A 14,870-nucleotide genomic window follows, 5' to 3' on the forward strand; every position below is an offset into this window, starting at 1 on the left:
TGGCCTATATCTCGAGACCCTTGTCACCAATAGGTATGAAAACTACCCTGTACTAAAACACTCATCAACAGCTTTCATTTGTTATCCATATGCTATAAACACATTCTAGGTGTACCCTGATCCACGTTTTCACCTATACCTCGAGACGCTAATCACACAGGGGTTCGAAAAATACCCCGTATCAAAGTACTCAAAATTAGCTTCCGTTTGATACCCATATTGTACAAACACATTCCAGGATTACACAGGTAAACGTTTTGATCTGAAGACTCTAGCCAGAACGGGATAATAAGTATCCTATGTCCGTCTCCTGGTTCTTAGCTATCTCTGCACCAATTTTCAGCCAAATCGGTTCATCCGCTCTTGAGTTATAAAGAGTGTAACTAACACCACTTTCTTTTATATGTATACATCACATTAGAAAATTAAAAATAACAGTATTTCTAAAATCTTTAATGGATGTTATTATACATATAAGCCTCCCTCTTCAGTCACTCTATCTATTAAAAAAAACGCATCAAAATCCGTTGCGTACTTTTAAAGGTTTAAGCATTCAAAAGGACATAGGGACATATAAAGCGACTTTGTTTTATACTATGTAGTGATATACCACCGATCAATATAATTTTTTCAGACAACAGTGAATGCTCTATGCGTCAGCATTCGGTGAAAGTTTAAGCTTCTAGTTGTTAAATTGGGGCAGAAATTACGGATAGTTTCTTATCTGAACAATCGGTTGTATGAGATATATGCTATATATACCACCGATCTATAAAATTTTTCAGACAACAATGAATGCTCTATACGTGAACATTCGGTGAAATTTGAAGTCTCTAACTGTTAAAATGGGGCAGAGATTACGAAAAGTTTCTTATCTGAACAATCGGTTGTATGAGATTTATATTATATGTATTACCGATCTATAAAATGTTTTCAGACAACAATTAATGCTCTATATTTGAGCATGCGGTGAAATTTGAAGCTTCTAGCTGTAAAAATGGGGTAGAAATTACAGAAAGTTTCTTATCTGAACAATCGGTTGTATGAGATATATACCAATGATCTATACAAATTTTTCAGAAAACTATGAATGCTCTATACGTGAGCATTCGGTGAAATTTGGAGCTTCTAGCTGTTAAAATGGGCCAGAAATTACGAAAAGTTTCTTATCTGAACAATCGGTTGTATGAGATATATACCACCGATCTCTATGATTTTTTCAGACAACAATATATGCTATATACGTAAGCATTTGGTGAAATTTGAAGTTTCTAGCTGTTAAAACGGGGTAGAAATTGCGCAAAGTTTCTTATCTGAACAATCGGTTGTATGAGATATATACTATATATACCACCGATCTCAATGCTTTTTTCAGACAACAGTATATGCTATATACGTAAGCATTTGGTGAAAGTTTAAGCTTCTAGTTGTTAAATTGGGGCAGAAATTACGGATAGTTTCTTATCTGAACAATCGGTTGTATGAGATATATACTATATATACCACCGATCTATACAAATTTTTCAGACAACTATGAATGCCCGATACGTGAGCATTCGGTGAAATTTGAAGCTTCTAGCTGTGAAAACGGGGCAGAAACTACGGAAAGTTTATCTGAACAATTGCTTGTGGGGGGATATGTGCTATATATTGCTATATATATGACCGATCTCATCCTGTTTTTCAGACAATAATATGTGCAGTATAGGAACGTATATGGTGAAATTTGAAGTTTCTAGCTGTTAAAACGGGGCAGAAATTGGGCAAAGTTTCTTATCTGAACAATCGGTTGTATGAGATATATACTATATATACCACCGATCTCAATGATTTTTTCAGACAACAGTATATGCTATATACGTAAGCATTTGGTGAAAGTTTAAGCTTCTAGTTGTTAAATTGGGGCAGAAATTACGGATAGTTTCTTATCTGAACAATCGGTTGTATGAGATATATACTATATATACCACCGATCTATACAAATTTTTCAGACAACTATGAATGCCCGATACGTAATCATTCGGTGAAATTTGAAGCTTGTAGCTTTTAAAATGGGGCAGTAATCACGAAAAGCTTCTTATCTGAACAATTGATTGTGGGGGATATGTGATATATATTGATATATATATGACCGATCTCATCCTGTTTTTCAGACAATAATATGTGCACTATAGGAAAGTATATGGTGAAGTTTGAAGCTTCAATCTGATAAATTGAGGAAGATGTGACAAAAATCCTCTTTTTCTGTGGTGGTCCGATCCGGCCGGTTCCGACAAATGTCTAATCGGACACCCAAATACACCCGCTCACCAAATTTTATCAAGATATCTCAAAAATTGAGGGACTAGTTTGCATACAAACAGACAGACGGACATGGCTTAATCAACTCAGCTCTTCATCCTGATTATTTCGGTATACTTAATGGTGGGTCTATCTATTTTCCTTTAAGGACTTACAATTTTGGGATTTGTGACGAAATTAATATACTATTTAATTTTCATGAAAGGTATAACAAGAATTGCGGAAAAAATATATATTAGAAGGGTTTGTGTATTGCCACCACAGATTTACCACGCAAAAATAGTTCAAAGAATATATGTGTTTAGAAAAAAGAAACGGAAAAAACTGCACTAGCACTGACTGTGCTAGAAAATTCTTGGTTATGGTAACCAATTTATATGTTGCCTGTACAGCCCTAAGCCGTGTCGGATACTCCTTACCAGGTTAGGGGAAATAACCGATCGCAAAGAACTTTGATATACGAGGTCGATATATTAAATTGTGAAATTTTCCTTGTACAGCTGTGTCGATTATTTCTTAACAGAATATGGGGAAAATACTCGAGAGCAAAAGGCTTTGTCGTAGAAGATAACTTTTAATGCATTGATTTCTACAATAGCTAACACCACCAGACACCCTGTTTATATAAACATATGTTTTTACAATCAGATGACCGCCCGTACTTAATTGTACATATGTATGTATATACATATCTGTGGCAATTTGAAAAAAAAAACAACCTAATTCGAGTTAGGATAATGGCGATACATATACCTTTATCTGAAAAGCTAGCCACAGTTCACCATTGTAACTTCCTATATTTTGTAGCAACCATTTGGCGCTAGGGCTATGAGTAAGTAACACAGGGAGATCTGTAACGGATTTCTGTTATGAAGCCTATCCTAACTCGAATTAGGTTGTTTTTTCAAATTGCCACAGATATATATGTATGATTGTAATTAATTAAAATGTATTGCTCGCCAGCCAAAACAATTTAAATAATTAAACACAAGTGTACTGATTTTGTAAGACAATTGAACTTTCAAGTTAAGTAAAAATTCAACAAAAAAGTGAACAATTATAAAAATTAAAAGCTTTTATATATGTATATATATGCGCGGGCCAACGTTAAAAAAAGTGAAAAATCTGCACTTTTGAAACTTTAATATAACTTGGGAAGCAAATTATTTGTAGATAATTTATCGAAACTAGCAAAAATCACAACAATTATAATGTTTGATACTTTCTTTACGCACCTTTATGAAAATTTAAAATAAATCAAACAATCCGCAATCCGTATGTAGTATGTATGTGCGTGTGTCACAAACAAAGAAAAAACAACCCTTAACACTTCAATTGATTTACAAAATAACTTCTAACAATTTTAAATAAGTTTCCAATTGGATTAACTTTTTTATTTATAAGAACAATAACCAATATGCATATTTTAAAAGTGCTCTGAAATTTTTCACTACACGTACCTTTTATTTAAAATTCGCAGATTTGCTGATGTGTGCTGGCGGCTCCAATAGAAAAGTGCGCTGGATCACCAAAAATTTTGCCTTTGTTGGATTACCAACAATGCCGGATCACCAATTTATAATTTTTTCACCGCTGGATCTCCAAAATAAAGTTGGATGAAAACGATTCCTCGCAATAGTACTTTTCCAAAAAGGCTGATGCAAAAATGTAAATACTGGTGTTCCGAGCCACGTAAGAATATGTATCCATTTTTCTAATATATAAAGTATGTATGGATGTGCATTTGCCCTCTCACAAGAATATATATGTACCTATTTGCAAAAAAACGGCGAAGACTGCAGTTAGTCAAAGAAATTAATACAGGGGGCATTCCATATGAAAAGATAGGTCGACCTCTCCGATTTTCTTCAAATTCGGTAGACATATAGTATTTGACGTCGATGTGACGAATAGTGTGTGAAAATATTTTTTTTAAATTTTGAATATTTTGGATTTTATTGACAGTTGAAAATTTTTGAAAGCTTTTCTTTGAGTTAAAATATCTTTTAAACTATTAATTTTAGAAGAAAACCTTTTACTACAAAAAGTCTTTAAAAATATTGAAGTTTATAAGAAAAATCTTGTGTTCTCAAAATTTTGAAAAATAATATGATTGAAAATAAAAAAAAAATTTTTTCAGTGTAAAGTAATGAAGGATAGCACCGATTCTCTTTAAAAAAATCTGAAAGAAACTTCAATATGTTCTTAACCCACCTTTCAAATTTAAAAGAATGTTTTTTTTTGTTTTCGAGAAAAAAAATTGAAAATTTTATGTTGAATAAATCTATGATTTTTACGCATCTGCATCAAAAAAATACTTGATTCCTTTCTTATATCAGCCAAATTGTTTAAACAAAAGTAACATTTTTACCAAAAAATTCGTGTGTGTGATTTTTCGGTGTCAACTGTGCGAGCAAAGAAATTGTTCACTTGCATTGTGTTGGTTTTGTGCAAACCGATGTTGACTATTTGCTCTCGGCAGGTAAATCTTTTTTGTGTGAGAAGTGCATGGCAGAGCGTCGCTCATCTCTCCGCCCGCCTGTATCCCCCGTTGTATCGTGTGAACGACCACTTGAAAGTTCTTCATTGAACACAAACAATACAAACAATATAAATAATGTGAAACCCACTGTGGACAATGAGCTTGAGGGTTTGCATGCAGAAGATGCTAATATGCATTCCTCTTTACGCTTCTTTCATGATGACAACAAAAAGTTATCACGAAAGTTTGATGCTTTATGTGCCGAATTTAAGTTATTGTCTACAAATCTACAAGACAGAGATGCTGTTATAACTTCTCTTAAGTCGGAAATACTAGATTTGAGAAAGGCTGTAGTCGATTTGTTTAGGCTGGTTTCGGACAATGCTCTTAATGTAAACAAACAAAAAGAGTTGTCTGATAATGTTAATGTTCCTGCTTGCTCTTTGGTTATGCGGGATGCTGTCGCTGCTGCTGCCGATGATGTTGCTGGCGTACCAAAATCAAATACTGTTGATACGTCTATTAATAGCATGATCGTGTTGACAAATAACTCTCTAACTGAGTCTTTGCTAAAAGGTAATGCGACTGAACATAATAATGTCAGAGACATACATTTGCCGAATAATAATACCCAGCCGTTTATTTCAAAGGGTGCAGATAATAAATTTGGTGTGAACCGTACTAACTCTAGTCCGACTGTGAAGGGTAGTAAGAAAAGCAAAACTAAACCAGTATTAACGAATGCTTCCGCTGCTTCGGTGCCACTTTCTACTGCCTCTGTGTCTATCAACACTACTACCTCTTCTACTACTTGTGCCACTGGTACTAATACTTCGTTTCCAATGAGTTTCGCTACGGTGGTAGCCCAAAATAATAACCCATCAACTGCAAATGTTGGACTGCGGGATGCTCATACTGTGAGTAACACGCAGAATAATGATAATGTTCCTGCACCTTTACCGGTAGGGAGGAGTGCCAAGAATAATCTAAGTAAGCCACTGGTTCTTGGCGTAAATACCAACTCGGAACTGTGTGTAGCTTCGAGTATGAAGTGGCTGCACGTCTCATCGTTCTTGCCCAAAGTGACCGAGGATGATATTTTAAGCTATGTCACGAAACATTCTGGCATTGGTAAAACTTATTTGAAATGCGACAAACTCGTAAAAAGTGGTTCCAATCTGTCCGAACTAAGGCGAGTCAGTTTTAAACTAGGCGTATCGGAATCTTATTACAACAAAGTTATTGATGCGAACATCTGGCCTGTTAATGTAATTCTATGGCCGTTCCGTTTTTTCCAAGGGGCGGTGCAACTCAACAAGTGGTGTAGCAACATCCCTGAATATCAAACCGAACTCTTTGCCGTTTAGTATATATTATGAAAATGCTTCTGGGCTTAGAACTAAGTCTAAAGCAGTATATGAATTTAGTTCAATTTTGGGTTATGATGTTTACGTTTTCGTGGAAACCTAGCTAAATGAAAATTTCTATGACAACGAGTATTTTGATCCCGAAATGTACAACGTATATAGAAAAGATCGAAATACGTTAACAACTGGCCTGTCCCGAGGAGGTGGCATTTTAATTGCTGTTCGGCGTAAATATCACTCATCATCTATTTCGCTGCAGAATGAGGACACGCGGTTGGATCAACTGTGTGTATGTGTCAATGGGTCGTCGACACTCTTTATATGTGTATCTTACATTCCGCCTGGTAGTATTGACAGTTTGTATAAAGCACATACTGATAATCTTATAGACTTAGTTTCTACGAAATCAGAGTGTAATTTTTGTATTTTAGGTGATTTCAATATAGGAGATGTGAGCTGGGCGCCAGTGGGTGAGAGTTTATCTTTGTACCCCAACAATGTAACTAGCTTTTCCGAAACGTATGTTGTTGACAACTTATTAAGCGTCAATCTTACCCAAATTAATTCAATTTTAAATAAACTGTTTAAAACATTAGATCTAATTTTTTAAAGCGAAGATATGAGTTTATCTTTGGAAGAATGTCTCGACCCTCTGTCATGCCCCGGCTTGCATCATGTTCCTCTTGTCCTGCAACTGGAGTTTTACGAATTTAGAAATGTCGACTTAGATTTGCTACCGGATAATTACTGTTTCAAAAATTGCAACTTTAATGCCATTAGCGATAGAATCAATTTGCATGATTGGGATACTATATTTTCTGGGAAGAGTATAAATGAATGCTTTGATCTTTTCAAAGTTAAAGTCAATGAAATTTGCTCCACTTTAATTCCTCGAGTGAAAAGGAAATGTTACAAAATACCTTGGTATACAAGAAAGTTGAAAAGACTTAAAAATTTACGGAATAAGTTTTTTAAAAGGTATAAATTATCGAAGATGCGTCTTCATAAGGATAAATATTTATTATACTCAAGTAAGTTTAAATCTTTGAGTAAGAAACTTCATAAAGAGTATGTTGCTAAATTTGAAAGGAATATTAAGTTAAATCCTAAATCTTTTTGGCGTTACGTTAAGGCTAAAAAGTCGTGTGCAAGTATCCCATTTCAAGTTTCTTACAATGGAAACTCTGCGTATTCCCTCGGCTAAGCTGTCAACCTCTTTGCTGATTTTTTCGGGGCGTATTTTGAGACTGGGACGTTTCTCACCGAGGAACTAGATACGGAAAATGACACCCCTATTAATTTTGGTCAATTGTCCCTGACTCTTGAAGATGTCGTTTGTGGCATCTCGGTGATCAAGTCGTCAGTGCAAATGGATGTAGATGGGTTCTGTTCTTTTTTGTTTAAAAATATTGCAGCAGTTGCATATCCAATCTTATTAATTTTTAATGAATCTCTCAGGAATGGAGACTTCATAAACGCTTGGAGTAACGTCTATTACCCCGATATCCAAGAGTGGTAATAAAAGTAATGTTGCCAACTACCGTCCTATTTCTAAACTTTCCACTGTCTCGAAATTGTTTGAAATTGTAGTTAAGGATAAAATATTCTTCGCAGTAAAGACCTTGATTTCACCTAATCTGCATGGATTCATGCCTGGCAGATCAACTGTAACTAATCTAGCAGTATTTTCTGAATACTGTATTTCTTCATTTAATAGGAGGGCACAAGTTGATACTATCTATACCGATTTTTCGAAGGCTTTTGACAAAGTCAACCATTCATTACTAATATCTAAACTTGCTGGCTTCGGCTTCCATTCTAGTATGCTATCTTGGGTGAGATCTTACTTGGCAGATCGTAGCTGTGTTGTTGTGGTAGATGGTATTTCTTCGCGGTCGTTTACTGCCACTTCTGGTGTACCCCAAGGGAGTGTGTTGGGTCCCTTATTATTTGTTATCTTTATTAATGACATACGTCATTGTTTCAGTTATGCTGAATTCTTATTGTTTGCTGATGACTTGAAAATTTTTGCATCAATCACGACTCAATCTGAGTCCACTATGCTCCAAGCTGATCTTGATAACGTAATGGACTGGTGTAAACGGAATCGTCTGCTTTTAAATATAAGTAAATTTTTTAGTATTACCTTTGCTAAAACTCGAAATCTTCTTCCTGTTTCTTATCATATTGGGGACTCTACGCTGAGGGTTGTTGATGAAATATCAGATCTTGGTGTAGTCTTTGATGCGAAGTTTCTATTTCACAGTCAGATTAATTATGTCATTGCGAAGTCTTATTCCACACACGCGTTCATTCGCCGTTTCAGTATGGATTTTAGTGATCCTTATACTTTAAAACTTTTATTTACAACCCTAGTGCGGTCTAAACTAGAATATGCTGTTTTCATTTGGAGGCCGTACCATGCCTGCCATATAGACCGACTTGAGCGTATTCAAAAAATAATTTTGCGGTTTGCCCTCCGGTCTTTGGGTTTTCAGGACCCTGTTCCAACAGACAGTTCTAGGTGTCTTTTAATTAACCTTAAATCTTTAGTGAGTAGAAGATCAATGCTTTCATTGACATTTTTTTATGATATCATCAATGGGACGGTTGACTCGCCCTATCTTTTAGAACGTATACGGTTCAATGTACCATCGCGAACCCTTCGATGTCACGATTTTTTCTGGTTAGATAGATTTAGAACGACCTATGCTTCCAATTCTCCAATTTCTAGGGCAATGAAGGAGTTTAATTTGCTGTATTCTATAGATATTGATTTTGCATTAAATAAATTTAGGTTTAAACTGCTATTGAATGAAATAATTTGAATATTATATATTTATTAGTTAAGATATATTAGTAAATAGTCTGTAAGAAGGTTCTGATTGTCCTAGACTATAATATGAATAAATAAATAAATAAATTGCTTTTGAGTGAGGCGTGATGGGACATATACGTACATACATAGAATACATTTATATGTATGGATGTATGTATGTATTTTCATATCATATCAGCTTGACATATTCCCTGCAAAAAGCATTGGTCCTATAACACAAAATTAGTGGTATAAAGATAGATAGAAAAATCTAGTTTTTATCTAGACCAATGTGACTAGATTTGTGCATGTACCCTGCAAAATGCATTGGTCCTATAACACAAAATTAGTGGGATAAAGATATATAGAAAAATCTAGTTTTTATCTAGACCAATGTGACTAGATTTGTGCATGTACCCTGCAAAATGCATTCGTCCTATAACACAAAATTTAGTGTGACAAAGATAGATAGAAAAATCTTGTTTTTATCTAGACCAATGTGACTAGATTTGTTTATGTAGTTTTGCATTGCCGAATTGAAGAAAACCGTTACAATGACGAGTATATATATTCACTTGTTATGTTAATGAGCACAAAAAAGAACAAAGGCGGCAAGTGAACACGTGTTGTATTGAATTGTGAGTGTTGAACAAAAATTTATAAAAATTTAAATATAATTGCTAAATTAATATAATAAATTAATATAATCAATAAAAAATGAGTTATTCTAAAAGGCACATGAGAAGATTAATGAAGAGGAAGCGTGATGAATATTTTTTAAGTGGTAGCGAAAATCCAAAATGACGCGGTAGAAGAGCGTCACGACGCCATTGTGGAAAATACAATTGAAGAAAGTTTTAATTGTGAAATTCATGAGGAAATTCTGAAAGAAAAAACATTCCTTGACAAAATTAGGAAATGGCTATTAGATGCAAGAATATCCTATGAAAATCTGCGTGCACTTTTGAAAATTTTAAATGAAAGTGGATTAGATGTTCCGTTAAGTCTGTCTACTTTGATGCGAGTAAACTTGGAAAAAATATCAACAAAAGATGTATCTCCTGGTGACTTAATATATTTTGGTGTACAAAACCAAATAAAAAAAATTCCAGGAATTTCGAGTTTACTTCAAATCACAGTGGACATAAATATTGACGGATTACCTCTATTCAAATCTTCACAAAAACAATTATGGCCAATTTTAGTGAAAGTGGTTAATTGTAATAGTTCTGTTGTATTTCCTGTGGCAATCTACGAAGGAAAAACTAAACCTGATGATATTTGTGTATATTTAGAGAGTTTTGTTGCAGAATTGGAAATTTTATTAAGTAATGGAGTTGCCATTAATGGCAAATTTATTCCACTGAATGTACGAGCTGTGATATGTGATGCACCAGCAAAATCTTTTGTTTGTGGTATTGCCCATCATTCATCAGCTCATGGCTGCTCCAAATGTACACAAATAGCCAACAAAATAAAAAATAAATTAGCGTATTCCACTCAAATTGGGAACTTAATTACAAATGCTGATTTTGTTGCAAGAAAATATAAAGATCATCATTTGAATAAATTTATCTCTTCACAATCACCTTTGGAAAAAATAAATTTAAATATGATCAGTAAAGTGCCATTGGATCCAATGCATTTGATTGACATGGGTGTTACCAAGAAAATGTTGATTGCCTTATTGAAAAAAAAATCAAAGTTCAAAATTAGCAAAAGTAGACAAATATAAATGTCATCGCAATTTGAATAGATAAGGAAATATATTCCAAAAGAGTTTGTTAGATTGCCAAGGAGTTTCAAAGAAATTCACCATTGGAAAGCAACAGAATTTCGACAATTTCTGCTTTACACTGGAATCTTATTGTTAAAAAACCACGTGCACGAAGATTTTTATTATGAATTTCTGCTTCTTCACTGCGCGTGCAGACTTCTTTCTTGTGCATCTAATTATTTACGAAATTTGAGTACAGCCAAAGCTATGTTACAATTATTTGTTGAGAATTTTGCAGTTATATTTGGCCCGGAGTCTGTGTCGTATAACGTCCATGGTTTACTCCATATTTGCGACTGTGTTGAAGAATTGGGTTGTCTTTACACATTTTCACCATATGATTTTGAAAATCATTTGCAATTAATTAAAAGAAATGTCAGGAAGCCGACACAAATTCTTCAACAATTGGCAAATATAAATGAATTTTCAGAATTTTTTTTCAATGAAAGCAAAATACAAATTAAAGAAAAAAATAATATAATTAAAAGTTATAGGATGAAAAATGTTTATTTAAGTTCAAAGATACCAGATAATGCCTGCGTTATTAAAAAAATTAAAAAGTCAAATGCAGGAGAAATAATATTGGAAGCAGTCCGGTTTAAAAATGTTCATCCTTTCTTTACAGCTCCATTCACTTCACTAGCTCTAGGAATAGCACTTTCGGATTCATTATCTGAAGAAATTGAAGAATTTAAAGCGGATGATGTAGCATATAAATTAATGTTGCTTCCTTCTTCACAAAATTTTCTACTATTGCCTTTATTAAATAGCTGCACTTTTTAATAGATAACAAAAAACAAAACGAATATAAAAAAAATAGAATATAAAAAAATATATAATATAAAAAATATAATATAAAAAAATATAATATAAAAAGTATAATATAAAAAAAATATAATATAAAAAATATAATATAAAAAAATATAATATAAAAAATATAATATAAAAAAATATAATATAAAAAATATAATATAACAAGTAGGGAAGGCTAAGTTCGGGTGCAACCGAACATTACATACTCAGTTGAGAGCTATGGAGACAAAATAAGGAAAATCGCCATGTAGGAAAATGAACCTAGGGAACCCTGGAATGTGGTTGTATGACATGTGTATCAAATGGAAGGTATTAAAGAGTATTTTAAGAGAGAGTAGGCCATAGTTCTATGGATGAACGCCATTTAGGGATATCGCCATAAAGGTGGACCAGGGCTGACTCTAGAATTTGTTTGTACGATATGGGTATCAAACGAAAAGTGTTACTGAGCATTTTAAGAGGGAGTGGGCAATAGGTCTATAGGTGGACGCCTTTTCGAAATGTCGCCATTAGGGTGGGCCAGGGGTGACTCTAGAATGTGTTTGTATGATATGGGTATCAAATGAAAGATGGTAATGAGTATTTTAAAAGGGAGTAATCCTTAGTTCAATAGGTGGACGCCTTTTCGAGATATCGCCATAAAGGTGGACCAAGGGTGACTCTAGAATGTTTGTACGATATGGGTATCAAACGAAAGGTGTTACTGAGCATTTTAAGAGGGAGTGGGCATTAGGTCTATAAGTGGACGCCCTTTCGAGATATCGTCATTAGGGTGGGCCAGGGGTGACTCTAGAATGTGTTTGTACGATATGGGTATTAAATGAAAGGTGGTAATGAGTATTTTAAAAGGGAGTAAACCTTAGTTCTATAGGTGGACGCCTTTTCGAGATATCGCCATAAAGCTGGACCAAGGGTGACTCTAGAATGTTTGTACGATATGAGCATCAAACGAAAGGTGTTACTGAACATTTTAAAAGGGAGTGGGCATTAGGTCTATTGGTGGACGTCTTTTCGAGATATCGCCATTAGTGTGGGCCAGGGGTGACTCTATAATGTTTGTACGATATGGGTATGAAACGAAAGGTGTTACTGAGCATTTTAAGAGTGAGTGGGCATTAGGTCTATAGGTGGATGCCTTTTCGAGATATCGCCATTAGGGTGGGCCAGGGGTGACTCTAGAATGTGTTTGTACGATATGGGTATCAAATTAAAGGTGGTAATGGGTATTTTAAAAGGGAGAAATCCTTAGTTCTATATGTGGACGCCTTTTCGAGATATCGCCATAAAGGTGGACCAAGGGTGACTCTAGAATGTTTGTACGATATGGGTATCAAACGAAAGGTGTTACTGAGCATTTTAAGAGGGAGTGGGTATTAGGTTTATAGGTGGACGCCTTTTAGAGATATCGCCATTAGGGTGGGCCAGGGTGACTCTAGAATGTGTTTGTACGATATGGGTATTAAATGAAAGGTGGTAATGAGTATTTTAAAAGGGAGTAAACCTTAGTTCTATAGGTGGACGCCTTTTCGAGATATCGCCATAAAGGTGGACCAAGGGTGACTCTAGAATGGTTGTACGATATGGGCATCAAACGAAAGGTGTTACTGAGCATTTTAAAAGGGAGTGGGCATTAGGTCTATTGGTGGACGTCTTTTCGAGATATCGCCATTAGTGTGGGCCAGGGGTGACTCTATAATGTTTGTACGATATGGGTATCAAACGAAAGGTGTTACTGAGCATTTTAAGAGGGAGTGGGCATTAGGTCTATAGGTGGAGGCCTTTTCGAGACATCGCCAATAGGGTGGGCCAGGGGTGACTCTAGAATGTTTGTACGATATGGGTATCAAACGAAAGGTGTTACTGAGCATTTTAAGGGGGAGTGGACATTAGGTCTATAGGTGGACGCCTTTTCGAGATATCGCCATTAGGGTGGGCCAGAGGTGACTCTAGAATGTTTGTACGATATGGGAAAGGTGTTACTGAGCATTTTAAGAGGGAGTGGGCATTAGGTCTATAGGTGGACGCCTTTTCGAGATATCGCCATTAGGGTGGGCCAGGGGTGACTCTAGAATGTGTTTGTACGATATGGATATCAAATTAAAGGTATTAATGAGGGTTTTAAAAGCGAGTGGCCCTTAGATGTATATGTGAAGGTGTTCTCGCGATATCGACCAAAATGTGGACCAGGTGATCCAGAAAATCATCTGTCGGGTACTGCTAATTTATTTATATATGCAATACCACTAACAGTATTCCTGCCAAGATTCCAAGGGCTGTTGATTTCGCCTTGTAGAACTTTTTCATTTTCTTCTACTTAATATGGTAGGTGTCACACCCATTTTACAAAGTTTTTTCCAAAGTTATATTTTGCGTCAATAAACCAATCAAGTTACCATGTTTCATCCCTTTTTTCGTATTTGGTATAGAATTATGGCATTTTTTTCATTTTTCGTAATTTTCGATATCGATAAAGTGGGCGTGGTTATGGTCGGATTTCGGCCATTTTTTATACCAAGATAAAGTGAGTTCAGATAAGTAGGTGGGCTAAGTTTAGTAAAGATATATCGTTGTTTGCTCAAGTTATTGTGTTAACGGCCGAGCGGAAGGACAGACGGTGGACTGTGTATAAAAACTGGGCGTGGCTTCCACCGATTTCGCCCATTTTCACAGAGAACAGTTACCGTCACAGAATCTATGTCCCTACCAAATTTGAGAAGGATTGGTAAATTTTTGTTGGACTTATGGCATTAAAAGTATTCTAGACAAACTAAATGAAACTGGGCGGAGCCACGCCCATTTTGAAATTTTCTTTTATTTTTGTATTTTGTTGCATCATATCATTACAGGAGTTGAATTTTGACTTAATTTACTTATATACAGTAAAGATATTAAATTTTTTGTTAAAATTTGAATTTAAAAAAATTTTTTTTTAAAAAGTGGGCGTGTTCTTCATCCAATTTCGCAAATTTTTATTTAGCACATATATAGTAATAGTAGTAGCGTTCCTGCAAAATTTCGTCATGATATCTTCAACGACTGCCAAATTACGGCTTGCAAAACTTTTAAATTACCTTCTTGTAAAAGTGGACGGTGCCACGCCCATTGTCCAAAATCTTACTAGTTTTCTATTCTGTGTCATAATGTCAACCCATCTGCCAAGTTTCATCGCTTTAACCGCCTTTGGCAATGAATTATCGCATTTTTTCGGTTTTTCGAAATTTTCGATATCGAAAAAGCGGGCGTGGTTATAGTCCGATATCGTTCATTTTAAATAGCGATCTGAGATGAGTGCCCAGGAATCTACATACCAAA

The 14,870-nt window shown here is 35.0% G+C and overlaps 1 protein-coding gene across 15 annotated transcripts in view; it reads left to right on the plus strand.

Moving 5' to 3' along the window:
• The window catches only part of ey (eyeless), a 2,912,801-nt gene that overhangs the window by 1,190,732 nt on the left and 1,707,199 nt on the right, over positions 1 to 14,870 (plus strand). Inside the window, exon 1 of one of the 15 annotated variants that reach the window (XM_067758167.1) lies at positions 3,882 to 3,993. The exons of the other annotated variants lie outside the window; for them this stretch is intronic. Within the exon in view, the coding sequence (XP_067614268.1) occupies positions 3,918 to 3,993 (76 nt within the window). The 5' untranslated portion in view covers positions 3,882 to 3,917. Of the gene's footprint in view, positions 1 to 3,881; positions 3,994 to 14,870 lie in introns of those variants that run through there. 15 annotated transcript variants of the gene reach the window in all.

This window comes from Eurosta solidaginis, chromosome X, assembly GCF_040869045.1.
Source record: "Eurosta solidaginis isolate ZX-2024a chromosome X, ASM4086904v1, whole genome shotgun sequence".
NCBI classification, from domain to species: Eukaryota; Metazoa; Arthropoda; class Insecta; order Diptera; family Tephritidae; genus Eurosta; species Eurosta solidaginis.